At 42.4% G+C, this 27,917-nt stretch overlaps 1 protein-coding gene across 4 annotated transcripts in view; it reads left to right on the top strand.

Annotated features, from left to right (window-relative positions):
- The window catches only part of FLNB (filamin B), a 139,376-nt gene that overhangs the window by 93,622 nt on the left and 17,837 nt on the right, over positions 1-27,917 (top strand). Inside the window, exons 25-42 of one of the 4 annotated variants that reach the window (XM_038772473.1) lie at positions 3,056-3,223; positions 5,525-5,617; positions 6,462-6,585; positions 7,978-8,134; positions 9,013-9,202; positions 10,445-10,692; positions 13,521-13,592; positions 14,330-14,432; positions 15,815-15,955; positions 16,794-16,922; positions 19,370-19,543; positions 20,516-20,674; positions 20,844-21,047; positions 21,833-21,985; positions 22,106-22,228; positions 24,846-25,112; positions 26,134-26,271; positions 27,382-27,497. In XM_038772473.1, the coding sequence (XP_038628401.1) occupies positions 3,056-3,223; positions 5,525-5,617; positions 6,462-6,585; positions 7,978-8,134; positions 9,013-9,202; positions 10,445-10,692; positions 13,521-13,592; positions 14,330-14,432; positions 15,815-15,955; positions 16,794-16,922; positions 19,370-19,543; positions 20,516-20,674; positions 20,844-21,047; positions 21,833-21,985; positions 22,106-22,228; positions 24,846-25,112; positions 26,134-26,271; positions 27,382-27,497 (2,759 nt within the window). The remainder of the gene's footprint in view (positions 1-3,055; positions 3,224-5,524; positions 5,618-6,461; positions 6,586-7,977; positions 8,135-9,012; positions 9,203-10,444; positions 10,693-13,520; positions 13,593-14,329; positions 14,433-15,814; positions 15,956-16,793; positions 16,923-19,369; positions 19,544-20,515; positions 20,675-20,843; positions 21,048-21,832; positions 21,986-22,105; positions 22,229-24,845; positions 25,113-26,133; positions 26,272-27,381; positions 27,498-27,917) is intronic. The other 3 variants (XM_038772475.1, XM_038772474.1, XM_038772477.1) reach the window with 3 other exon arrangements.

Raw genomic sequence — 27,917 nt, 5'->3', positions numbered from 1 at the left:
TTAAAATGTGCAAAGGTAGCTAAACCCTTGCCCATGTTATTTCTCTGACCTGGAACTCCCTCTTCATATCAGACACAGTCCACCATTCTCCCCACCTTCAAAGCCTTACTCACATCTCTGAGAGGCCTTCCCTGATTTAACCCTAATCTCCCCAACCCGCCTTCCTCTGCATCACGTATGCACTCAAATCTGTACCCTTTAAGCATTTGATATTTGCCCATCAGCACTTCTGTACTTATCCCTTATCTTTTTTTAATGCCGGTCTCATCCTGTAGACTGTAAGCTGCTTGTGGGTAGGGATCATGTCTAGCAAATCATACTGTACTTAATACAATACTCAGCACAAAATAAACACTCAATGTATACCATTGGTATATGCCACTAAAGGTGGCTTGAACCTCAGACCTCCTGTCTCCAGGGAAGTAGAAGCTTCTATTAAAATCTAGTCAATACCAAGAGTTTAGCAGCACTGTTTTGTATGCCCAATACAAAACACGTTTTTTTAGCACGCAGTGGTTATTCTTTCATAGGAACCTACAGATGTTCGCTCTGTCGTAGTGCTCTGCCCAGCATAGGAGCTCAGTAAACACTGTTGAAAGTGTTTACATCGGTTAATCTAGCTCAATCCTTTTTCAGTCAACTGATATCTTCTTCCTCTAACATCCTGTGGAAATGAAGTCTTATATATGTACCTACTAAAGCCAGGGGAGATGATTCAAATCTCAGACCTACCTCCAAGCTTCTGCAGACTCTAATTCTGGTGTCAAACTGCATTTCTAAATTTGTTGGTATGAAGACGATCTCATAAGCAATTCTTTACTGTTCTCTACCATATTGGAAATCTTTGCTTTAGTTGGTACTTATTAGGCTCAATTCTTTTTTAGCTAGTCTTGTGAAAAACTTTTATGCACGCATTCTACATTGATTGAAATATAGCATGACTTTCAAAGATACAAGTCAAATTTAACTAAAGTAAACTCGAGCTATCATTCTAGGGGTTTGAGAGATCAGAGCATATAAAAGAAGAAAGCAAACACAATTTGGATGCATTTCTGGTAACATTGGTAACTGTTATATCAACAATTCCTGAATGTATAAAACAAGTGTAAAACACACGAGTGTGAGTGCTCTATATTCATTGTCAATCGTATTTATTGCCTACTGTGTGCAAAGCACTGTACTAAGCGCTTGGAAAATACAATTCATCAACAATTAGAGACAATCCCCCCAACAACGGGCTCATCTCTAGACTGTGAGCTTGCTGTGGGCAGGGAATGTCTGTTGTACTCTCCCCAGTGCTTAGTACAGTACTTAGCACACAATATGAGCTCGAGTGGAATGCATTATGTATATGGCTTCTAAACTTATTCAGTTCATTAACTCTAAAGATCTAGGTGGGTAGCAATACTTTAATCAAACTTATTTATTGAGCACTTACTCTGAACTCTCCCAAGTGCACACAATCAAAGATATTTGAGTGCTTACTGTGTGCAGAGCATTGTACTAAATACTTGGGAGAGTACATTGTAACAGAGTTGGTAGACATGTCTCTGTCCACAAGGAGGTCAGTCTAGAGGGGGAGACAGATATAAATAAATTACAGATCTGAACATAAGTGGTGTGGGGCTGAGGATGGGGTGAATATCAGTTGCTTAAAAGGTACAGATTCATTCAATCATATCCAAGTGCTCTGCGCAGAGTAAATAGGTTCTTACCCAGAAGCAATTTACAATATAGGAAGGGAACATGTCTGCTGGCTCTGTACCTTTCCCAAGCACTTAGTACAGTGCTCTGTCTACAATCAATCAATCAATCGTATTGAGCGCTTACTATGTGCAGAGCACTGTACTAAGCGCTTGGGAAGTACAAATTGGCATCATACTGTCTACATACAGTAAGCACTCAATAAGATTGATTAATGGTGGTATTTCTTAAGCATTTGCCATGTACCCAGCACTGTACTAAGTGCTGGGGTAAGTACAAGATAATCAGGTCCGAAATGGGGTTTATAATCCAAGAGTAGGAGGGCATACAGGTATTGAATTCCTATTTTGTAGATGAGGGAACTGAGGCACAGAGATGTGAAGTGACATGCCCAAGATCCCACAGCAGGTAAATGATGGAGCCAGGATTAGAATCCAGGCCCTCTGAGTCCACACTGCTGCTGTTCTGTAGACTAGGTAAAGTACACTAGGTATTACTATGGTGGTTTTTGGCTTTGTGAAATTTTTAAGGGGTTGGAAAGAGCATCTGTTGTAGTGTTATTTCAGTTAACAGGTGTTCACCTCTTCTGTGCATCCTTGATCATTTTTATAATTTTCTTCACCTCCTCCCCATGTGCCGCCCCCCCACCCCTTATTTACTTAAATCTTTAATCAGATTAGGTGACTTTAATCTGATGAAAGGCAAATACCTTCTATCTGCTGTATTTAACAGGCTTCAGTTTTAAAGATTAGGGTCTTGTTTTATTGTTTTTCTGTACCTTACTCTGATTCATATGTGAGATTGTTTGTTTAAAAACCTTGGAATACAAAGCTCAGCTTCCATGGCAATTAGCTATAATTTAGCTTTGTGAAACCTCCAGGAAGTCATGGTGAAGCTGTAATTTTAAATTAGGAAAGAATAGGTTTTAGAACCCCAAGGAATGACCTGCCCGTTAATCCTGACCAAGTACCCTGCTTGGGCAGTAGCTCACTTAAAATATGTCTCTTACTCAATCTCAGAAAAATGTGTCTGGTCTTGGGGAATTCCAGGTGGATTTCTGTTTTGAGTTTTATTCTTCCACTTGCAGATATAGATATAACTCTCTTTAATAATGGAAACTATTTGAACCGTTGAGAGCCTGGCATTATTTCTCTTTAGGGAAGCCAGTTTATGATTCCAGGAGCTTTATCAGAAGGTGGATGCTGAAGTAAAATCAGTCTAGTTCTTTATAAGGAACTAGAAGCTGTTTGTAAATGGCATAGGGAGGAAAAGATTAAGTAGGATTTAGAAAATTAGGTTCCTAATTCTTTTAGTTTTAATGTTCTAACATGGATTTGATGGCTTCTTACAGGTAGCCCATTCAGGGTTCCTGTGAAAGATGTGGTCGACCCCAGCAAAGTAAAGGTTGCCGGTCCAGGTTTAACCACAGGAGTGAGAGCCAGAATCCCACAGTCTTTTACAGTGGACAGTAGCAAAGCTGGGTTTGCCCCTCTTGAGGTTCGGGTACTGGGGCCTAGAGGTAAGTTGCATAATCTGGGTATTCCTCTCGCTGTCTGTCTTAAATCAACAGTTTCATACAGTTATTCATTCATTCATTCAGTTGTATTTACTGAGCACTTACTGTGTGCAGAGCACTGTACTAAGCACTTGGAAAGTACCATTCGGCAACAGATAGACAATCCCTACCCAACAGTGGACTCACAGTGTAGAAGGGGGAGACAGGCATCAATAGGATAAAAATAGATAAATAAAATTATAGATATATACACATCATTAATAAAATAGAGTAATAAATATGTACAAATATACAAAAGTGCTGTGGGGCAGGGACGGGGGTAGAACAGAGGGAGGGAGGGGAGGGAGGGAGTTATTGAAAGAACAATTGAAGAGAGCTTGACAGGAGGCAAACTAGAACACTTATTTACCATCTTCATTGAAGAATTGTTGGGTTGGATGAATCAGTGTCCCCTGCAAATTGTAGTACTGAAGGAATATAATAGTCCTTGTCCCCTTGGTGCTCCTACAACTTAAAAATAATTTAGTAATATGGAAATTTTTTTGAACATATCCCTCCACACCCCCACCACCACTAGATATTAATCAAATGCAGAGTTGGTATGTCTCGCATATTCCATACTAACTCAAAATTTCCATTGCCCAGTTGTGCTTTGTTGAACTTGACTGCTGCTTCATGTGGCTGCTTTCCTTTGCAATTTATGAGGGAAAGAGTCTTCCAGAAGTGGCTCATCTAAGCTACATGAGAATGAAATCTGCCTTCATCTTAAAATATTGCAGAGTTTGAGGTCAACTCATAGGTTGCCACTCCCCCCCCCCCCCCCAAAAAAAAACCCCAACAAACTACCCATTTTCAGGCTGCTCCCCTGCAAAAAAAAAGTGTGCTCGCTCTCTTGCACATGCCTTTAGGTTTAAGTGGGCTGTAGCTTGGTCTGCACACTTTCTCACACATGTTGAGTATTCTCAACTTTTCAGCACCCACAAAAAGTAAGGCCTAAGTTCCTTTCCTTTTCCTCTGGAGCTTCCGTATACCCTGTGGAAAGTACAGGTGTTTTCTGGAAGCTTGATGTTCTTTTCTGATGGTGGGCAAAAAAGTAGATTACTAAGGAACAGATGGGTGGTTTTGTGACTTGGTTCGAGTTTGGACTACCCTGAACCCCTAGATTTAGAAATGCAATCTTCAGATCCTTTATTTAGCAGTAAAAATCAAATGTAGACCTCAGTTGAAGCATAGCTCACTCTGCTTGAATAGCTGGTTTCTACAAGTACCACTCTAAACATCCAAATACTGATGTACACTGGGTTAGTCACCCCATGATATTTGGACCCAGGGGATACGACCTGCACTATTTTCTGATTTAGCTTTGTGTATACCTGGACCTGACATTGTTTCCAGTCTATATAGGAAAGTAAATTTCATTTCCTTCTCCTGTTCCCCGAGTCAGTCCCTCCTTTCCTGTCTCTTTAGTCATTGTTTTCTGTACCCCATGCCTTTACCCCCAGGTTTTACTTTTTTTTTTTTCTTTTTAACTTGAATCATAATAAGCTGTCCATTCTGATTGCCATTTCTGTGGCTTTGGCCAGGTTGGAAGGAGAGGCTACAAACTGTAGGTCTGGGAGTTGCATGGTCACACCCCTGACAGCTATTATGACTGTGATTAAAGCAAAAGTCGGGTTATGGGCAGTGATTGTCACTATTGTTGTATTGTACTTAGTACAATACAAGAGCTTAGTGCAGTGCTTTGCACACAGTAAGCGCTTAATAAATATGATTGAATGAAGTGCTTCAGCATGGAAAGAGGACAGGAAGGGGGAAGCAAGAAGATTGGCCAGGTGGTGGCAAGGATGAGGGCCAGAAGGGAGTGCAAAGGGATTTACAGTGCAACTTTTACTACCCGTAGTGCTTGGCTGTCTGGGCAGGACTGGTTTTGGAATGGATCATAACTGTGAATCTTCAGGAAAAACTTGGGATTGAGGAGCTGATTTCAAATGAGTTTTCCAATGTCCTCTAGTAATCTTGAGCATATCCATTTTCTTTATGAACACTTATTATTTTTAATTAATTCAGTTTGCCTCTGCAGGTTAACTAGAATATGGTATAATCTCAACTCTAGGTAGTTAGATGTTTCACTTCAGTAGGATTCCAGTACTGCAGCTGCTTTCTGATGTGACATAATCATTTGAGAGATGCTACCAGGGATCTAATTTCCTCAGATGGCTTTATGGGTAGTGGCGGGGAGTAGTTGTCTTTGATAGCTGTTAACATAACATTTGAGCCTTCTGAATAACAGACTTTTAATTTCAGTTGATGAGTTGGATTCTCAAACATGGCGCAGCCCTTTGAAAGTGATTTCAGGGTTCTTTAAAGAGGACTTGAAAGGTGGTGGTAGTGAGACAGGTTTGCATTTCCTTATTAACATTTTCACTTAAGCTTCTGCTCTACAAAATGAAAATAAAATGCATGTTTGATGCCCCTCCACAATCTGTTTATATTTAACTCACCTATCTGCTTTGCCTAGCCACTCTAAACTGCTCCATTAATCACTTTAGAATAAGTTAATTTCAAGGCAGTCATCAAATGTTTTGTGTATGAAATCAGAGCCAGGTTCTCTCTATCCACAGATTCTACAATGATTTTGCTTTAATTTTCTTTAGATTTGCTTCACTTTGGCATTCTGTGCCCTCCCCACCCAACCCCATCCAGCATGTTGGATCAGTAGTATAAATGGGCAAACTAATCTGAAATTTTGTATGGCAGGCCATCTAGAGCTTTATTACTGCCCAGTAGGCACTATGCTCTAAATACTAACAATCACCAAGCCTGAAGTGTTCTCTAACAAGCTTTGATCTTGAGGAAACTATTTTGGTGAGTGTAATTGCATTACCTACTGGTTGGACAGTAATATTTCATTTTGCATCACAACACCCTGGACAGAAAACTAATTTGGAAGCAGTACCTTTGGGGAGACTCAATGTAGAGAAATTGAATTTTGAATTAATCTTTAAGAGCTCACATTTGCTTTTCTCAAAACCTGTAAATGAAGGTTATATAGAGAACACCTACAAAAGTGATCACCAGAGGCTGACAGTTCTGGTCATTGGCATGTACATTAAAAAAAAATAAAAGCTCAGCAGAAATCATTCTTTTAAGCTCTGACCTAATTCCATTTTAATTTAAACTCAAGCACCAAGGAGGTGTCGACTGAACTTGTCACAATTTAATTTTCCATTTCTATTTTCAGGCCTGATGGATCCTGTGAACGTGATGGACAATGGAAATGGTACACATACTGTAACGTATACCCCTTCCCAAGAAGGACCTTATACAATCTCTGTTAAATATGCTGATGAAGAGATTCCCCGCAGGTAATCATTGTTAGAGCACAGGCTTGGAAATAGCCTGCAATCAGTTAACCATCATGTCTTGCCATGCTATCTGAAATATGCTCCTTGAGGTTGAAGCTGTTTGTCTAGGATTGCTCTGCACAGGTTTAACTCCTGGTTCTAAGCACCCCACAGTATTTGCAAGCCTCTATACCTCTTGCACACATAGCCCAGAATGTGTAAGCTCTTCCCCTTACATTCTGTCCACTCATTTCAGGTAAGTTGCTTTCCTCCCTCCTCTGCCTTACTCCCTTTCCACTTTCTTCCATTCCCTGTCATTTTTCTGCCCTTCCTCCTGTCTCTCCTCCCTGCAAGCTCCTTCAGAACTTGGTAAAAGTAGTGAAGCCTGGGGCACAGCTGCCTCTAGCTGCCCTCACAACACTCCCCCGGCCTTAGGAATGGGCCGGGGGGAGCAACTATTACTCTGGGTGTAGCTACCAGCCACACCTAACCTCCCCCCCCATTCCCAGTTTATCAGTGGTGGAGGTCGGGCTACAAACCATGAAGGATAGAGGGAAGTTCCAGAACTGGAGGTGTGGAGGGGGATTGTGTTAGAAGGGGAGAGGAGGATTAAGGATACAGGAGACCTTCAAAGCATTAAGGTCACATCTTCTACAAGAGGCCTTTCCCAATTTATCCCCCTTTTCCCTGGCTCCCTCTCCCTTCTGCATCATCTATGCACTTGGATTCGTGGTGCTTGGTTATATTTGCCCCACTCCCAACCATAAAGTACTTATGTACATATCCTTACATTATATATTATAAATTATTTATTCATATTAATATGTCTCCCCATCTGGAGTGTAAGCTTATTATGGGCAGGGAACATGTCTGCTAATTCTGTTTTACTCTGGCAAGCGGTTAGTACAGTGCTCTGCGATAGTGAGTGCTCAATAAAATGCAATTGATACAGGGAGGAGAAGGGTACGGGTAGGAAAACTGCTGGGGAGGGCAAAGAGTGAGGGGATGGGAGGGCTTTACCATGTAATAACTTGCCTCTAGGGTTCAACCATCATGTTGAAGCTGGCTCCAGAACAGAACCCAAGTAATTGCACATAACCTTTCATGAAATAGTGACATTCTCAAAGGAATGTGGCTGTAAATGGGATATCCTTATAATAGGTCTTTGGTACAATTTTTGACTTCGAGCCAGATTTCTCTTAGAAGTCAAACATAAGACTGCTAATGCCAGCTACTGTGAATTTGGGGGACAATTCCAGAGATTCCTCATCAAGTATCCTTTTATTTGACCATTCTAATTCAAACACTCACCAACCAATTCTTATCTTCTTCCAAACCTTATTAAAAATAGAGGGCAGATGAGACCAGGTTATAGGTGGATAAATGTGTCTGATTGGTGTTCCACTGTTTAAGTCCTTTCAAGATCAAGGTCCTTCCTACATATGATGCTAGTAAAGTGACCGCTAATGGACCCGGCCTCAGTTCCTATGGTGTGCCAGCCAGTTTGCCTGTGGATTTTGCAATCGATGCTAAAGATGCAGGTGAAGGGCTCCTCGCTGTACAGATCACTGTAAGTTAAATCCTCCTTTTCAAATGTTTACTGAAACCTGATTAGGCTTAGTTTGAGGAAATGAATTTCTAACTTTAAGGAACTGGGAGGGGCAGCTGATTTATAATCCAAGGCAGAGGTTAATGGTGACTTAAGAATCCCTGAGTGTTCTTCAGTTCACTAGGCGGGGTACTGACATTGTGATTGGGGTGGTGGGTTGGAAGGGTGAAAAGAGACTTGTAACATCAACTCAGGAGTAGGTGATGAGGCATATGGGAGTTTTTATTTTTTGGACTATTATTCTCCATTCAACCAGGATGGTTGGCTCCCGTAGTTTTCTTTATAAGGGCAAAGGTACATCATGTTGAGGTGGGGACTTGAGGGGAGAGGTTTCTTCAGGCAAAACCCTGAGGCCATAAGGGCACAGTCTTCTGAAAGAGGTTCAAGCCCCCTGATCTGAGAAACTTGATTGTATAAACCTATTTTGTAGTGAACTTTTCATCAAGGTGTCCCATATGGATTACATACTCTGAGAACTTAGTACCGAGAGCTGAATTATTTGCAGATATTTCTTTACATACCTAAGCTAAGTTGGCCTCTTCCTATAGCCTCAGGGTATGAAACCTAAATTCTGCTTTACCAAAAATACGGTTGAAAGAATAAACGTGGATACCTGTTGTCAGCATTTACTTTGGCTATTCTGTGTGTAAATATTTTTTATGACTGCCCATTGCCTTTGGACTGTAAGCTCATGGGCAGGGAAAGTGTCACTAGTCTTGTGTTTTCCATACACAGCACAGTGCATTACACCCCATAGGAGCTCAAATGCTATTACTACCACTAAACGTGATTTCTGTAAGCATCACCTTTTAAATGCAACTTGATTTTTTGACATGTAGGATCAAGAAGGGAAACTAAAGAGAGCGGATATTCATGACAACAAAGATGGCACTTTCTCAGTAACATATATCCCGGATAAGACAGGCCGCTATGTGATTGGGGTTACTTATGGGGGTGATGAGATCCCAGCATCTCCTTACCGAATCCGGGCCACACCAACAGGTGATGCCAGCAAATGCCTGGCCACAGGTAAATGTTGCTTCTTCCGGTTATGAAATTCCATAGCACTGTTTGAGGCTAATTTTATATCTGCTGATTGGCACCGTAAGCAACTTTAAAGGCTTCCCAGTCACACTCTTTCCCCCGCCCCCAGGGGCAGAGTGGGGGAGAGCAGGAAAGCAAGACTCACCCTTTTCAATTGGAAGATAAGGTGAGGAATACAGTCTGTTAAACATAAGAGAACATGGCTTTTTGTAAGGAGATAGTATGTCTTACTAATTTTCTCAGGCTTTTCCCCTGAACAGTAGTTCATTAAACATTGGAAGGGCAGTGAGGGGGTAGGGGAGGGAATGAAGAGAAACTGAGTGTGTTGTTTCTTTAGCTGTATTTTCAGTGCTCGATTTGAATGGAATGCTACTGCGGAATTTACTTGTGGTGGGGCCAGTAGAGCAAGGGCGGGAGGCCTAGGAAATGGTATTCCCATGGTGTTTTAATCATTCAAGTTCTAGTGGCTACAGTTGTGGAGGCAACCTGAAACTGAAGCTGAGACAAGGGGATTTAAAGGGAGCTTGGTATGTGGGGGCAGCAGGGGTAGGGAACCAACAGCAACAGTTTTGACAGCACAAAACTAAGTTAGTGTGTGGCTGGTAGGTTGCCGTCCTGTCCCCCCGCCCCCAAACCCTTTTTGTGTCCTCCCACTCTGTCCTGCCCCCTGAAACAGACTTGACCCATGTAGATAACCTTACCTACTGCCAGATATTACCTTGACAATCAATGTTTAATATAGACATCCTTCTATGAAAGGGAGGTGATGACAAGGGAAAGTTGCTGGGCATTTGGGGACCTTCCTCAACCTTACGCAACTGCACTAGGCTTATGAAATGCACCAACCTTACGCACAATACTTTGTGTTTTGTGTGTTTGCAACTTGAGTGTTCCATGCCATAAAGTAACACTGAATTATTATAAAGACACAGTGCATAACAATATAGGAATTTGTATCAGTCATTCATCGAGGTATCATCAAACCATCTACCTCCTAACCCATTAGATCTCACTGAATCAATGGCTTCTAAAATATTTTTCTCCTCCCCTCCCCCAAAGACATTCTTGGGGAGCCCAACCATAGTAGCAATAGAGCAGAACTGAGTGTTCTTTGGAGCCTCAGGTTAAGGTCTTCATTGTTGGCCTTGGCCATGGGTGAGGCCAGTGTTTATCCTGGGACTTCACTATTCCTAACTGTTCAGTATCATTCTGTTCAACACGCCTTAGGTCCTGGAATCGCATCCACTGTAAAAACCGGTGAAGAGCTTGGTTTCGTGGTTGATGCCAAGACTGCTGGTAAAGGTAAAGTGACCTGTACTGTTCTGACCCCGGATGGCACAGAAACTGAAGCAGATGTTATTGAAAATGAGGATGGGACGTATGACATTTTCTACACTGCTGCAAAGCCGGGAACTTATGTTATCTATGTTCGCTTTGGGGGAGTGGATATTCCCAACAGCCCATTCACCGTCATGGTAAGACAAAGTCTTGAATTGAATTTCCAAAATAGTATTTAACTTTTTAAATACAGATAGCTATTGTCCTTAGACTATCAGGTTAAGGGAGTGGGTATAGTGTTAAAAGCCAAGAATTGAGGAAAACTGCAGTTCGAATCTCAGCTTGAACAAGGGACTGACCTTTGGGGTAAAAGAACTCAAAGATGGGAATTAAGTGGAAACCAAATAAAACTAACTATGACATACCTCTACGAAAAGGGGAATTCTTTTTGAGTTAGGGCATCTACTGCCAAACAACAAAATGGCAAACTAGCACGAGAGGGGCCATTCCAGTAAAGGTATCCTGTAAACACCATTGCAATCAGGGATGGATGGGTATCATTGCTCCCCCATAAGACATTAAGCTTATTGCTGGCTCATAGTTCATTTAAAAAAAAAAGGCATTTAAATTCTCACATACATGACCATGTCACTCCTAGGTCAACTCACTTCTCATGTGCCTAACTGTAGTTAATGCTTTTGTATTAATAGTAGCAGCATTTATTGAACATACATTGGGCATGGTACATGTTCTTGAATTGGGAAATGTAGAATAACAAAGTGACACGTTCCCTGCCCACAAGGAGTTTACATTCTTAGTGGTGGAGACACATCTGAAAATTTTGACAAGGTATCCTGTCACATTGCACCCTACAAACTTTCAGAATTGTGGCGTACTACAATTGAAGGGTGCAACTGAAGAAAGTAGGTACCAGTGCCGTCTAATATTTAGTATAACCTTCCTTTACTCTTAATTTCCCCCTTTCCTCCCTCCCCCCCACCCCCATCTTGGAGAAAATGGTACCAGCACCAGGTGTGTTCTATTGGGAAATCTGCCTCCAATTGCAATACTGTTTTTTCTAAATACTGCACCTTGTAGAAAAGTTTTTCTTTTGTTTTTTTTTGTCTGCAAAGTCAAGTTTATCCACATTCTATTGTTGCATCTGACCCAAGATTTAGGAGCCCTTATATGCCTCAACTCTGTGGAAGTTTTACATTTTGAATTCTTTTCTAGCAGTTGAAATGATGTATGAAAGGCTGTCTTTGTCACAAGTGATATATGTTTAGCTTGAAGAAATGTATGTGCTGCAGCCGACTTGAGCTACTAATAAAAATACTCAAGTGTGCCTGTAGCAGGGAACCTCCACATTAAGAAAAAATGTGTATTCTCTATAGTATGTGTGCCTTGACTGATACTGTACATATGTGCATAATCATTACTTCTGATTTTGTGTTGCATTCTCTCCAGATTTGGAATGCATGATCTGAAACAGTCCCAAATTCCTTAACAACACTTTATTCAAAATTCACAGTGAAAACGCACATTATGTAATAATTGAGCCTATATGCCATTAGATAGGATCGTGCCAGTAATGTATTAGATCAGATCATAATCGTGTAAATTGAGATGAAGTAGCATCTAAAACTGCAGACCTCAATACAGCAGGCTAGCTTGATACACGTGACCTACTAAGTCCTAAAACAACTCATGATTATTGTTAATTAAGAATTCTTAGGAAAAGGACAAACTCTTTGTCATACTGAGACCATAGTTAGAAAACAAGAATGAAATTTCTTGGATTGAAAATTTGAAAAGTGAGGTGCTATAGAGCGTGAATACTCCTAATGTCATTCCTATTAAGTAGGGTACCTTTCTTGTTGCTAGTTACAGAAAAATTCACACTACCTTAAAAGCTTTGTTATCCAGAACCTTTCCAACTGTAAAACTCTACTAACCACCACTTGGGAGACTTCCTCTGCAAGAGCAATCCCGGAAGATTTTGCTCCCTGGGGGAGAGGGGGTTTCTAATGTTTGAATTCTCGATTAGTGAGTTTAAGCAGACAGCTTCAGCCCCTACCCACTATTCATCAGTGAGCCCCCACTCTCCACTGATGCCTATTTCTTGTGTTTCAAAGCTGTCAGAGGCTTTCTCTGAGGCTTTCTGTACCAATTCTTCCCAGAATTCTAGCAGGGCTGCCTTAAGCAACCAGGACTTGCTGCCCTGCTAATTTGAAAGTGGTCCTCTCTGGCGTCTTCAGTTTGAGGTTTTCTCCTAATCTGGCCAAACTCTTCTGGGTGTTCCTGCAAACCACAAGTGCCACAGACAGTGAAAAATGTATTTGGGCCAATGTGGGACGCATAGTCCTTAAAGCACAACAAAGGACAGCCTGTATGCCTGGTGCAGACATGTTGGTAGCCCCTGGTGCTTTTTGCTCTTGCCTTCTTGTCTCAAGAGACTTATAAGGCTTCTGTGTGACAAGAGCCACTCCCTCACTGCCCCTACACATTGATTCCCATTTTTCAGCTGCAATGCAGCCCTCTCTGGATGTAAGTATGGTCAAAATTCACTATTGCTTCTTAGGCTGTCCCAGAGGGGCAGTGCTCAGTGCTTAATGAACACTATTGCTATTAAGCCCCCTGACTAGGCAAAGGCCCTTGAGGAGCAGCTCTGGCTTTTAACTAGAATTGTTAACTAATTGGCCACTGGAATGCTGGATAACAAAGCTTATGCTGTATTAAACCCTGGAACCCTTAGTGTAGTAGACTCTGTCAATAGCTTCATGTTGAGTACTACCGTATACCATACCAAACATTTGGGAGAGAGCATCAGAAGCAAGACAAGCATTACCTACCCTCAAAAAGCTCCCAATATAATATCTAAAGTAAAATTGTAATCCTCGAAGGGCTGGGCATGAAGTTGGGTAAGGAAGAAAGCTACTTTTTGGTCGTAATTTTTGCTCTCTGCTGAACAGTTTGTAACTTTTCTAGTATGACACCCAATTAATTTCTGTTTGCCACTAACCAGGCTGCAGATGATGAAGTTGCAGTTATGGAGGAGGCACCGGTAAATGCATGTCTCCCTGGATACAATCCTTGGGTACACTTTTTTTACATTTCCATTTTCATTCAACTCTTCATTTCAGAAATGCTGCAGCCTGCTTCTTGGGATTGCTTGAGCCCTTGAGTTTTTCTGGTCACCCATATCTCTCCAGTTGATCAGTAGCATTTAGATGGAGTAAAATTCTCCTGGGAATCTATCCTCATGGCTTTTTAATACCATGCTATGTCATAACATTCCCTGAGTTCTCAATATATGTCTAATTACCCTAAGGCAATGTCTAGTCTTCATTTGAAGGGAAAGGTGAAAACTTGTGGGCCTCAGCAACTTTGCTTAGTCTAAGCCTGACTCTCTCTAGTTAGAGAAACCAAATCTGCAAAAGTTATTTGCTGCTTCCTCTTTGAACCCTATCTGCCTCTTTAAAATGCACTTTCTTTTCCAGGCCACAAGCAACTAAAACTTTTTTCAGATGGAGCCACTGGCATCTCTTACTGTTTCATGTTTTTCTTAATTGTTGGTGTTTGAAAACTGCTGCAAATTTTGCAGTTGAGTTGATCCTTGTGGGCCCTGACCATCGGGCAAATGTGGTGTCTCCAAAATCCTTCGAGTTCAGTATCTGACGCTGAAGTGCTAATTTCAAGTGTTGGACAGACTGCTGTTCTGAGTACAGTGATCAAAGTAAACTTAATTGGCTTGCAAAATTTCTAGCTACTTTGCCATGGTAGGTTCACAGGGAAATATCATTGTTTCCCTAATCAACTGCATCCTGTTTTTAGGTGACTGAAGAAGCTTATGTCCCAGGCAGTGACGTGAATGGCTTAGGATTTAAGCCTTTTGATATGGTCATTCCATTTGCAGTAAGGAAAGGAGAAATAACTGGTAAGCATGATTTAATACATATATAGACTTTTTCTTCTTTCACATATTTAGATGCCACCATCTCACCTTACCTTGGTGGTTTCTGGATCATTGCCAGGCTACTCCCTAGCGGTATGATTAGGTGAGTCAGTTGTAGGTATTCTGTCTGACCCTGTATGTCTGACAGTCTATTTTTTCAAAGAAAGCCATGAATCAGCCTCTTTAGGATTGCCCTCATGTGACCACTTGAACATACATATCATTTGGCGGGTAGTAATCAGGAAAAGTTACTCTCTGAGAAAAGGCTTGTGAAGGAGGGGTTATCCAGAAGCAGGCTCAAAAACAGATACAGGCCCTGTAAGGGACAAACATATTAGGAACCATCTTTGCGTGTGGGCACACAGGACGTGGGAGGGGGGTGTTGTTCGTGCATTGACCGTTTTCATTCACTTTCATACATGTGGGTTGGAGCTCACTTTCAGTAGTGTAACTTTTGGAAAGGGAGGACGGTTGCGAGTCAGCCAGAAATTCCTCGACTGTAAGCTCCTTGTGGGCAGAGAGCATGTCTACCAACTCTTAGACTGTACTTTCCCAAGCGCTTAGGTACAGTGCTCTGCACTCAATAAATGATTACTTTGCACATGAGTGGAATCTACACCCAGAAAAGCTTCCAAAAGCCCTTTTCTCACAGGATCTTGATGAGATATTTAACACTTAAGTCTTCTCCTTGTGCAAGTCTAAGTAAGTCTAAGATTGTATGTATAGCAGGCTAGAATTTGTATTGTCCCCCAAACTGCCTAGGGCTTCTGGATTTTATAATCAACAACAGTGTCTTGCACAGTCCTATAGAAGATTTCACACACTCTGTGAAAATAAAGCAGAAGCCTATTAGAGAACTTGTCAGTCTGCATGTTTGGATGATCAGTCAATCATATTGGCTACTTAGTGTTTGCGGAACACTTGACTAAGTGTTTGGGGAAAGTACAGTGCAACAGTTGGTAGACCTGTTCCCTTCCCACAAGGAGAAGTCTAGAGTCTAGGGGGGAAGGCAGACATTAAAATAAATGGCAGAATATAGTGATATGTACATAAGTGCTGTGGGGCTGAAGGTGAGGATAAAGATTATCAATCCAAGTGCAAGGGCACTGTAGAAGGGAGAGGGAGTAGGGAGAATGAGGGCTTAGTTGGTGAAGGCCTCTTGAAGATGTGATTTTCTTTTTAATAAGGGTTTGAAGGTGGGAAGAGTGATCCTTTGTCAGGCAGGGGACACTGTGGAATGGGCAAGGGGGTGGTGCAACCTAAACCTAAAGTTTGTTTTTAAGGGTACCTTTAACCAGAGCTTCAAGGGAAGTCGGCATCATCCTCCTAAAGGTGTGTTCATTTGTATCTCTTGAACTTCATAGGTGAAGTCCACATGCCTTCTGGAAAGACTGCTAGCCCAGAAATTGTGGACAACAAAGATGGTACAGTGACTGTTAGATATGCTCCTGTTGAAGTTGGGCTGCATGAGATGCACATCAAATATATTGGTAGTCACATCCCAGGTAAGTTGTTAGGAGGTCTGTTACTTAGAATCCCACTCATGCTTTGTCATATTCCCCTGTGCACTGAATAACTTGAAACACTGAATTCTGTGGGAGGTTTTGTCTGGGGTGTAGATGAATCTGAATGATTTCCAAGTGAAATATTTTAACAGTTGAAGTGTGAGAAGTAGATTTCCAGGACTTGCACTGGTATTTAAACTCTACAAATAAGCACCAACAAAATATGGAAAAGAAAACTATCTGCATGAAACAGAAGAGTCGAGCTGTATGCCCCCAGCTGACTTCCAACATGACATCACAATGATGTGTTTCATTTCACAGTAGAGACCACTTAGAGTTGCATTTGTTTATCTTTTTCCCCATGCTGAGCATGACCAAAGGTCAAATTGTAGGAAAAATGTGAGAAGCAAGGGACTTTCCAGAATAGCCGACAGACACTTGAGGGAGGGGGAGAGGGTGAATAGAAGAGAAAGATTTTCTTTCTGTGGTAATACTCCCAAACACAAGTACTTCACTAAAATTGATGATTGTAATCCTTAGCAGGAGAGTGACCTGATATTGGCCATCTGGCATTTTATGCCTTCTTGGAATTCCAACCTTTTAAAAATCTAGGAGCTGGAGAGTTATATCCTGTCTTTGTATTATTCCTTGACTAGTGTAAACAAAGCCTAGTTCTCTCAATTGTACTTCAGGAGATTCAAAGTAGAACCCCTTGATGCTTGAGGATTATGCATGCACAGTAGAGCAACATGAAATTGTAAGACTAGTGAATTGAAATGAGAAAAACAAGATATAAAATATTTCTTAATACTGATGTGCCTATTTTGTACATTTCAAGAGAGCCCCCTCCAGTTCTATGTCAACTACCCAAACAGTGGAAGTGTGTCTGCTTTTGGACCTGGTCTCGTGTATGGTGTGGCAAACAAAACCTCCACATTCACCATAGTCACAGAAGATGCAGGAGAGGGTAAGACTTTAAGCCATTATGCTCCATGAACATTTGACTCTTCAATTACCAGCATCATTTGGGCATGTATATGTCATATTTCCTCCTGTCTTCAGGAAATGTACATCTGGATGACCTGCTAGCACCTTTAAATTTAACATGGCCAAAAAGCAGCATAGCCTAGTGGAAAGAACACTGGCCTGGAAGTCAGGAAACCTGGCTTCTAATACCAGCACTGCCACTTGCCTGCTTTATGACCTTAGGTTAGTCACTTGAGGGGAGGCACCATGGCTTAGTGGCAAGAGCCCGGGTTTGGGAGTCAGAGGTCATGGATTTGAATCCCGGCTCCACCATTGTCTGCTGTGTGACCTTGGGCAAGTTGCTTCACTTCTCTGTGCCTGTTCCCTCAACTGGAAAATGGAGATAATAATAATGATGGCATTTGTTAAGCACTTCTATGTGTGAAGCAGTGTTCTAAGTGCTGGATTTTGAGACTGTGAGCACCATGTGGGACAGGGACTCTGTCCAGCCAGATTGTGTTGTATCTACCCCAGCGCTTAGAATGGTTCTCGGCACATAGTAAGTGGTAAACAAATATTATTATTATTATTATTATTATTATTATTATTATTATTATTATTATTCTACTTCACATCTCTGTGCCTCAGTTCCCTCATCCACAGAATGGGGATTCATTACCTGTTCTCTCTCTGACTGACTGTGAGCCCCATGTAGGACCTGATCATTGCATAACTACTGCAGCACTTAGTACAGTGCTTGATGCATAGTAAGCGCTTAACAAATAGTATCATCATTATTCTCTGTACTTGTTTCCTCATCTGTAAAATGGAAATTAAATATTTGTTCTTCCTCCCCCTTTAGACGATGGGCCTCATTGTGGGACAGGGACTGTCTGACCTGATTAACTTGTATCTACCCCAGTGCTTGGCACATAGTAGATACTTAATGCTATTATTTAACTGAACTCCATTTCCCATCCTAAATCAACTGCACTTCCTAACTTTCCTGTCATTGGCAATGCAGTCATTGTCTCTGCCTCAAATGCTTGCTAGTTTGGTCCCATTTTTACTCCCACGAATCTTGGTGTTTGTCTCAATCCTGCTAGTTCCTTATCTATAGTTCACTGGGTTTTTTTGTTGTTGTTCCTTCTCCACCTTCAAAATCAGTTGTATTTATTGAGCAACTATTGTTTGAGAGCACTGTACTAAATGCTTGGGATATGACAGATCCAACCCTTAGTAAACACAATCCTGTTATCACTTGGCTGTTCCAGTCTCCTTTCTAGCCCTACTGCCTCTAACCTCATCCCTCATCAACTCTCTCACATGTAGATGCATATAATCCTATTTTTACACCATTCAGAGTACAGCACTCCCCTCTTCAGTAAATCTTTAACGATTACCATTACTTCTCATAAAAAGGCTCCTGGCTTTTGGCTTCAAGTTCCTCAGTCTTCTGGCTTCCTTCTACCTTTTTGCTCTCTTCTCCCACTACACCCCAGCTCCTGCTGTTTACTCCTCCCAATCAAATCTAGCTGTTCCTCACTTTTAAATCTCCCACCTCTAGCCCATTATACTCATCTCTCTCTCCCTGCCTAAAGTGCCCTCTCCTCTCAGCTTCATCAAACATATTGTTCCCATCTTTCAAAACCCTCTTAAGAAAAAAAAAAAAAGCTACCTCCTGGTGGTAATCCCTGACTTGTTAGTAATTCCATTCCGTCAGCCACCTCAGCACTCTCATCAAGATGTGTGTGTGTGTGTGTGTGTGTGTGTGTGTGTGTGTGTGTACATACATTTCCTTTTCACCTATGTATTCTCTTAACTGATATTTGTCATTCTACCTTAAGCTCCATGGTAGCAGGAATCATCTCTTGCATATTTTGCAATTTTCTGTTAGCATGCTGTACACAGTAGGCACTCAATACTGCAGATACATAAGCTTTCTTTTTTTAAAAAATGAAATTATTCTACTTCACTGGGGCTTCTGGTTCGGGATTCTCTTCCTCTAGCATAATGACTGCTTTCCCAATATATTTTTACCAGCCCCTGAAAACAGAACAGATGCTAACCACATACAGAGAATACGTGATGATGTAGTCACTGTGACCTATATGCAGTAAGGAATGAACTTTACCTCTGGTACTGCTCCTAGGTACTTCTACTTACAGAGAAAAAAATTTAGTTATGTGTAAAATGTTTTAAGTAGGGCCTGTGACATCGACTTGATAAGCAGGCTGTGACTCTTATAGTGACTAGAAATGTCTTTCTAGCTAAATTTCGCATGGACTAAACATAATCATAATTACTGAAGTATGATCTCAGTTGCTTCTTCCATTTTGTCATTTTCACCTGATTGAAAAATGCTTAAGCCAAAATTCTACAAGCAAATTGTTTCTGAAAGAGAGCTCTCCCTCTCCCCCACTCCCTCCTTCTGTCTCTCTCTGACAGGTGGGCTTGACTTGGCTATTGAAGGACCTTCCAAAGCAGAAATTAGTTGCATTGATAACAAGGATGGCACCTGCACGGTGACCTATCTGCCGACCCTTCCAGGTGACTACAGCATACTGGTCAAGTACAATGACAAACACATTCCCGGCAGCCCGTTCACAGCCAAGATCACAGGTAGGGAGGTGGCTGATGGATCTTGCACTTACTATCTTGTATAATTTGGAATGAATCATCTGTATAAAAACCACCAGAGAAGAGCCAATCATAAGCATAGTGACAATCACAGTGCCTTAGTTAAGACTTTGAGAATATTTGTGGAAATTTGGAAGATGAAGCAGGAACCAGGTGTGGTTTTTGCATGTTAACATCCAGAAGGTAGTAATAATAATGATGGCATTTGTTAAGCGCTTACTATGTGCATCTTGTGGGTGGGTGTGTGCCCATTTCTGAAGCTTCTTATTCAGATCCAATATGCAAGGCTCTAAGACCTCAGCATCTTGTGAAGGACAGTATTAATGTCCAAATCCGGGCTTGGGAGTCAGAGGTCGTGGGTTCTAATCCCAACTGCCACTTATGAGCAGTGTGACTTTGGGCAAGTCACTTAACTTCTCTGTCCCTGTTACCTCATCTGTAAAATGGGGATTAAGACTGTGAGCCCCATGTGGGACAAACTGATTGCCTTGTATCTACCCCAGTGCTTAGAACAGTGCTTGGCACATAGTAAGCGCTTAACAAATACCATCATTATTCCCCTCCCCACAGCACTTGTGTATATTTGTACATATTTATTACTCTATTTTTTAATTATGTGTATATAGCTATAATTCTGTTTATTCTGATGGTATTGACACCTATCTACTTGTTTTGTTGTCTGTCTCCCACTTGTAGACTGTGAGCCCGTTGTTGGGTAGGGACTGTCTCTATATGTTGCTGATTTGTACTTCCCAAGCCCTTAGTACAGTGCTTTGCGCACAGTAAGCACTCAATAAATATGATTGAATGAATGAATAAAATTCCCCTTATGTTAATTTCATAGGACATTTTAACTGTGTGTGTGTGTGTGTGTGTGTGTGCGCGCGCGCACGCGTGCATGTATATTTATAGTAAAATAATGCAATAAGTGATCTGAGCTGGCATTCTTTCTAGATGACAGCAGGAGATGTTCCCAGGTGAAGCTTGGCTCTGCTGCTGATTTCCTGCTTGATATCCATGAAACTGATCTTAGCACCTTGACAGCCAGTATTAAGGCCCCATCTGGCCGTGATGAGCCTTGCCTCCTAAAGAGACTACCTAATAACCATATTGGTAAGTAAGAAGCCAGGTTCTACCTACAAACTTGGTCAATTCTCAGTTTTTCCACCCACTGAGGCAGATGAAATCTGTTTTACGTGCTCTCCTGCTTTTCTTGATTTAGTTCAAAAAAAAAAAAGAAAAAAACCACCCAAACCAAAAACTTGCTATTGCTCCCTGACAGGCATTTCATTCATCCCGCGCGAAGTGGGTGAGCATGTAGTCAGCATTAAGAAGAATGGCAGCCATGTGCCCAATAGTCCGGTGTCCATCATGGTGGTTCAATCAGAAATTGGAGATGCCCGTAGAGCTAAAGTCTCAGGCCGGGGCTTGACTGAAGGGCGTACTTTTGAGATGTCAGATTTCATCGTTGATACAAGAGATGCAGGTAAATGAGGTGCTGCTCCTTCAGGACCCCTGTTGGCGAGGAACAATTTGAGGCCTATTTTTCCCCTTAAGCTTCCCCTTCCCTTTTCTCAATAGTCCCCTATTTCAAAGATTGACGGCTAAAGTTATAAGTTCCAGAGTCCCGTGAGGGCAATCCTGAAGAGGCTGATTTGTGGCTTGCTTGGGGAAAAATGTTGAACTGTTCTCCACTAACTGATGTTAAGTTTCTTAAAAGTAGGAGCATCTTCTCTTTTCCATTTTTGACTTGCTATTTGACTTTAGGCTGGCTTTTACCAAAGTACTGCTTCAGGTTGAGAGCTGTCCCTCTAGTTGCAGTCAGGAAGTAGGGTGGAGAGGAAGCGGTTAAGGAGTAGAAGTACTTACCAGTGCTGTAGTTGCACTGCTTTCTCCCAGCAGGACCGAGCCTGTGGCTCATTAGTATGAGACCAGTTTGCCCAGATAGGTCACACCTGCTGGCATGTAATCAATCAGTGGTATTTATTGAGCACTTAATGTATGCAGGGCATGGTACTAAGCGCTTGGGAGACTACAATACACAGAGTTTGTAGACATGTTCCCTGCTCACAGAGAGTTTACTGTCTGAAGGGGGAGAATATATTACTAAGCTAGCTATCTGCACATTTTACATCAAAGATTAATGAGGCCTTGCTTGGGAACCCAGTCCATCACCCAACCCACTCTTTCGTATTAAACCTTGATCTTGCCTTCAGTGACCTTTGAAAGTTTAATTGCTAGTGTGAAAAGCAACCCCTTTTCTGGTTCTAGGGTATGGTGGCATATCTCTAGCAGTTGAGGGGCCCAGCAAAGTTGACATTCAAACAGAAGATCTGGAGGATGGAACCTGCAAGGTGTCATACTTCCCAACGGTACCGGGTGTTTATATTGTGTCTACCAAATTTGCGGATGAACATGTTCCAGGTATGAGCCAATTTTCCTAGCTTTTTGAGTATTATGTGGAAATTATGTTGGATGGTAAGCAGTCCTCACCATGCCATGTCAAATATGCAGGCTCATAAGAATTTTCCGTGATACTTCCAGGTAGCCCATTTACAGTGAAAATAAGTGGAGAAGGAAGGGTCAAGGAGAGCATCACTCGCACAAGCCGTGCTCCCTCTGTAGCAACAGTTGGGAGTATCTGTGATCTTAATCTGAAAATTCCAGGTAAGTGGCAGAACTGATTTTTAGCCACAGCATTTTCTGAAATATCTGAGATTAAATAATCTGAAGGTTTCCAAAACCATCATGGAAAAGTAGTAGTAATAGAATTAAGTACTTGGGTGCAAGCTCTGTACTAAGTGCTGGGAAAGAATAATCACATCTGGGCCCTTGGAGGATTCACCATCTAAAAATGTAAGGGAGAAGAGGGAACTGGTGACAGACACATAAAGAGTGATGAATAGAAAAGGGAAAAGTGTTGGAAATTCTGTTGCTTGTCTTCCTTTAGAAAGAGCAAGCCGCAGGGGAGTTAGTGTCATTCATATTTATTGAGCACTTACTCTGTGCAGAGCACTGTAATAAGCTTGGGAGAGTACAATATAACAGACACATTCCTTGCCCACAACGAGCATACAGTCTCGTTACAGGGGGAGACAGACATTAATAGAAATAAATTACAGATCTGTACATAAGTGCTGTGGAACTGTGAGGGGAGATGATAAAGGGAACAAGTCAGAGTGATGCAGAAGGGAGTGGGAGAAGAGGAAAGGAGGGCTTAGTCCAGGAAGGCCTCCTGGGGGAGATGTGCCTTCAATAAGGCTTTGAAGTTGCGTAGACACCTAGAAAGACATCATTGGGTCATGGCTGGGATACTCCTGACTTCTGCTTCCTCCTTTTCCCTTCCCAGACAAAAGGCTTCCCAACCCTGGCTGCCAAGGCCACCTACAGGTCTCCTACATTTCTGCCACCACTCTGGCTGGTGGCTCTGTAATGACATCACTGGGGATCATCTGACAGGGGACCCACACTAGATGCCCCAGCTTGAGTTAATGCAGCCCTAGCCACCCCAGCCTTACTGAGGCTTTTGTGGAAGTGGCACTGTCTAGTTTTTCTCTTTCCCGCTGGGGTGGTGCAAGACAGGTCAGGTTGGAGGCTATCCTTCATGATGCGAAGGAGAAGCGATGTGGGGTCCTGGAGAGGCAGCATTGCGGTCCAGTAGAGGGCCCTGGGCATGTATATGGGAAGGTGACAAGATTCCCTAGTTTCACTCTGACACTGTGGGGAGAGGGAGAGCATGCTGCTGCAGCTTAACTCCCCATGGCCCAGCATGCATAGGGCACGGTCATGTCAGAAACAGGAACCATGAGAGTCACTGGGGCTGGGGGAAAGGGTTCCCAGTGGGATTTGTTCTGTCAAGGTCATGGCGGAAAGTCCCGTATACAGATGAGTTTTTATGTCAGTCCTTGCAGTTAAAATGGGAATTAGTTCCTCGAGGAATCAGGTTACAAAAAAGTTTTCCTCTTACTCCTTTATAGATTGAACTGACTGGGTAAAACCTTGTACTGATACTACTCTTTGAGTCTTAACGGGTACTGGTGGTATTGGAAAAACTTTAGTATTCTGAACAACTATGAGATGGCTAATTGTTCTAAATATGTCCAGAGCAAACTAAATGAGATTCTGAATGACTTTTCACATTTGAATCTCCAAAAGAACATACTTGTCTGAATTCTATAACCTTCCTTCAAATTCTGAATGGTTATTAGTGTCGTATATAAATGTGAGTAGTTAATGTCAAAGCAGAATTACTCTTTGCTCTTCTTTCTTTTCCTCCTCTCATTTTCCTAGTTACTTTGGTTCCAAATGGCCTTTGGGAGAAACTTTCCCACTTCTTTTGACAATCTAATATTACCCTTTTCCATCTGTTGAATGAAACAAATCGCACCTGTGATGTCCTCGATACCGTGATTGTGTGGATGGATCAACTAGTCTGCCAACATCCCCTGCACCCCCACCTTCTGTCCTTGGGGTTAGGAGCATGAATTTCTCAGCACAGGTTCTGTAGGAATGCAGGGTGTAGCTTGACAATGACTGTATGTGATTTATCTACTTTAAATTGTCCAGCATGCTTTCTGTGATGCCTGTCTGTTCATATATTGGGCACTACTGTTCACCATAAGCAAGCCCTTTATTTTAGAAATAGATTCACTGACTTCACCTCCTCCTGCCGCATCTCCCAATATTGGTGGCAATATTGTCATTTCCATAACTTCAAACTATTTGGTCACGGGTATTGTCATACTTGACTTTCCTTGTCCCTTTGGGGCAGGCCTATGTTCACCCCCCCCCCCCCCCACCGAGAAATTTTCCGATCTTTTAACTGTGAGAAACCATGAGAGTGTTCTCTTCCCGCTCAACTATTAAGGCTCCAACTAGCAAATTCCCAAATGTTTTGCCTCATTTGTCATTTAGGGTAAGAAATATGAAGTTGGGACTCATTTTCTTCATATTCTGTAATGTTTCTAAGCCTTTTGGGCTTTTGCTTGGCATTGCCACCCTATTGGGAGTGCCGTAGGAGTGGTGCTCCTGGTGGGCTGCAAAAAAATAAGCTTTTGACTGATTTTTCAGGCTTCTATTTGCTTTGGGTATAAGAGCCAAAATAGTCAAGATGAAGGTTTTTGGTTTTTTTGTTTTTTGTTTTTTTTGTGTGAGATTAGACTAAGGGGTCCAGAGATACTGAGCCTGAATACAAAATTTCCAATCTTGGCTTACATTTCATTTGCAATGCTGCCCATAATGCTGAGTAGCTGCTCATTTTCTGACTCCTGTTTTCCTTGTTTAGAAATTGATAGCAAGGAAATGTCTGCTCAGGTCACCAGCCCCTCCGGCAGAATAACAGAAGCAGAAATAGTTCCCATGGGAAAGAGCTCCCATTGTGTTCGTTTCATCCCGGAAGAGATGGGCGTTCATACAGTGACTGTAAGATACCAGGGCCGGCATGTTCCAGGCAGCCCATTTCAGTTCACAGTTGGACCTCTTGGTGAGGGGGGAGCTCAGAATGTCCGAGCTGGAGGGCCAGGCCTTGAGAGGGGAGAAGCAGGAGTACCAGGTAAGAATTCAAGAGAAATGCAACTCCATTTGAACTCAAGCATGAATGCTTTACTCAGCACTGAGTAGTTCTAAAAAAAATTAAATTTCTTCTTTTGCCAGCTGTCTCTTCTGGGAGCATTTTGGTAGCAGTGAGTGAACCTTGTTGAGAGCACTAAAGTTATAAAAAAAAAATTGTGGTATTTAAGTGCTTACTGTGTGCCACTGTACTACTAATAATATAGTATTTAAGTGCTTACTATGTGCCAAGCACTGTTCTAAGCGCTGGGGTAGATACAAGGTAAAACAGGTTGGACACAATCCCTCTCCCACATGGGGCTCACAGTCTTAATCGCCATTTTACAGATGAGGTAACTGAGGCAGAGAGAAGTTAAGCAGCTTGCCTGAGGTCACACAAAAGACAAGTGGCGGGGCTAGGATTAGAACCTACGTCCTCTGACTCCCGAACCCGTGCTCTTGCCACTGGGCCATGCTGTTTCTCCTAAGCACTGGGTAAGAGACAAGATAATCAAGGCTCATAGTCCAAGTTGGGGGAGAACAGGGATTGAATCCCCATTTGACAGATGAGGAAACTGAGGCACAGAGTAGTTGACCGGCCCAAGGTTACAGAGAAGGCCAGTGGTGGAGCTTGGATTAGAACCCAGGTCCTCTAAAGCCTAGACCCGTGTTCCTTCCCTAAGGCCCCCCTGCGTCTCTCTAGCATAGTAGCATACATGAATTGCGTAAAGCATGCAACTTGGAAACTGATCCCAGTGATTTTCCTTCCAGTATAGTAGTAACTGCCACTTTAAGAATGTAACCAGTCTTATTCAGCTTGTGAAACAGAGGACTAAAAATTGCTTAACTGATTGTAATGGCATTGATTGACTTCGTCCGTAGGTTCCATGTGCATGTATAAAACAGTAAAATGCAGGGTGGCACAGCAAAGTCATAAATTGCAGATTTAATTTTACTGAGAGGGGCCCAGAATAATTTTGAATAGTAATTCTTCCCTGGTTACTAATTGTATGTGTTGTCCATAGCTGAATTCAGCATATGGACCAGAGAAGCAGGAGCCGGTGGCCTTTCCATTGCCGTTGAAGGACCAAGTAAAGCAGAAATTACATTTGATGACCATAAAAATGGATCTTGTGGTGTGTCTTACATTGCTCAAGAGCCTGGTACGTACGGTTCTATGACGGGTTGGCACATTCTTTTGCTACGGCATGTTATTCAGGCAAAATTCTTGGAAGTGATATATCAGATGGCATTCTTAAATGTCTTTGGAAAAATCTGCCTGCTAGAATTGCAAGGCTAATCTGGTGAGCAGGGAGAGGAGCTGGGAGAGAGGGAGGTGGGATTTTTCCATAAAGCTGGGGAGCAAGGAACCCAGGATGGTCACAGATACCTCCAAAAGTGAAGCATGTTTGGGTGACCCCGGAGCTGATCCCCACAGCAGCGGGGACCCTTCTATGGGCTGCTGCAGCTGGTTGAGGGGGTGAGGGTGTCTTCCAGCCAGTTATGGAGAGCTGCTGCCCATGCTGCCACTTTTCTACTTAGGGCAGCACTAGCGACAGCCCTCTGGTTCCCTCTCTTCTCTCAACCCAGTGGCAGGAGGAGAGGAAACCAGAGGGCTGCCATTAGTGCTGCCCTAAGTAGAAAATCAACCCCCTGGTGCTGGGGATCCTGTCTGTGGATATAACTGAGCGGAGGAAGTGGTGACAGGCATTATTTTTATTTAAAAATCAATTAAAACACACCGGTACTGGTGAGCCCAGCTTCTACTGCTCCTGCCCCTTTTCTTTCTCTCTCCTCCCACCCTGGTACCACAGCTCTGCATCCTAAGGAGACGGGGCGGCTGTAGGCATGGAGAAACAGCAGCCCTGGCAATAGACTCCTCCCACAGCAGGGACATTGGAACTGGGGACAGGAAAAGATACCGATTTTTGGATTTTTTTTTTTCCAGAAACATTCTCTTCATTGCTAAGGTTTTAATAGTTTCAGAACCTCTTGGCAGGAACCAAGAAAAAAAGCGTGGCTCACATTGGCAGTGACCAGTCAGAGGCAGCTCATAACCGTGCTGTAAACTAACCCCTTCAACTGAGTGAAGGAAAGTCAGATAGGGGCTCCCGGGACAGCCGTAGTCCAGTCAGATGTAGCTTAGGTAGTCCCGACCCTTGTCATGTACCTGGATGTGCGAAGGAACAAACTGGGATGCTTATTTGATTTGGAAGAGACTTTAAATTTTATTCTATGCTTGACAACTATCGCACAACTTTTCTCTCTTTTAGGTGACTATGAGGTGTCAGTCAAGTTCAATGATGAGCACATTCCAGACAGTCCTTACTTGGTTCCAGTTATCGCTCCTTCAGACGATGCTCGCAGACTCACTGTTATGAGCCTTCAGGTGAGACACAAGGAAACATCTGTGTAGCTGACCGCATGCTGACTTATTAGTCCCTTGTTCTCGAGAGGCTGTAAATTCTACCCCAAGCTTGGTTGATCAGTCAGTAATCTGGTGAAAACAGCTCTCCTCTAATGTGGAGGCTGCATTTTTACAAAACCCTTCATTTAGAATAACACTGTAGAACCCACCCATTCTCATGCTGTGCGCATATTTTTTGTGTGCAAGCTGTTTCTTCCAACACCACGGCGCATTGTCAAAAAGGCTCAGGTTGTTGGATGAGCATTCTCTAGTTCCCTGGCAACATTTTAATCAAAATGTGTTTGTGAGAAAATACGCGTTATGGCAAAAATGAGTGTGCTCTGTTTTGAGGAGGTAAGCTTTTTCCCATTGAAATGTCTGGAAAAACACTTATGGCAGCCG

Source organism: Tachyglossus aculeatus, chromosome X1 (genome assembly GCF_015852505.1).
Source record: "Tachyglossus aculeatus isolate mTacAcu1 chromosome X1, mTacAcu1.pri, whole genome shotgun sequence".
Classification (NCBI taxonomy): domain Eukaryota; kingdom Metazoa; phylum Chordata; class Mammalia; order Monotremata; family Tachyglossidae; genus Tachyglossus; species Tachyglossus aculeatus.
This window is presented reverse-complemented; position numbering and strand designations above follow the sequence as displayed.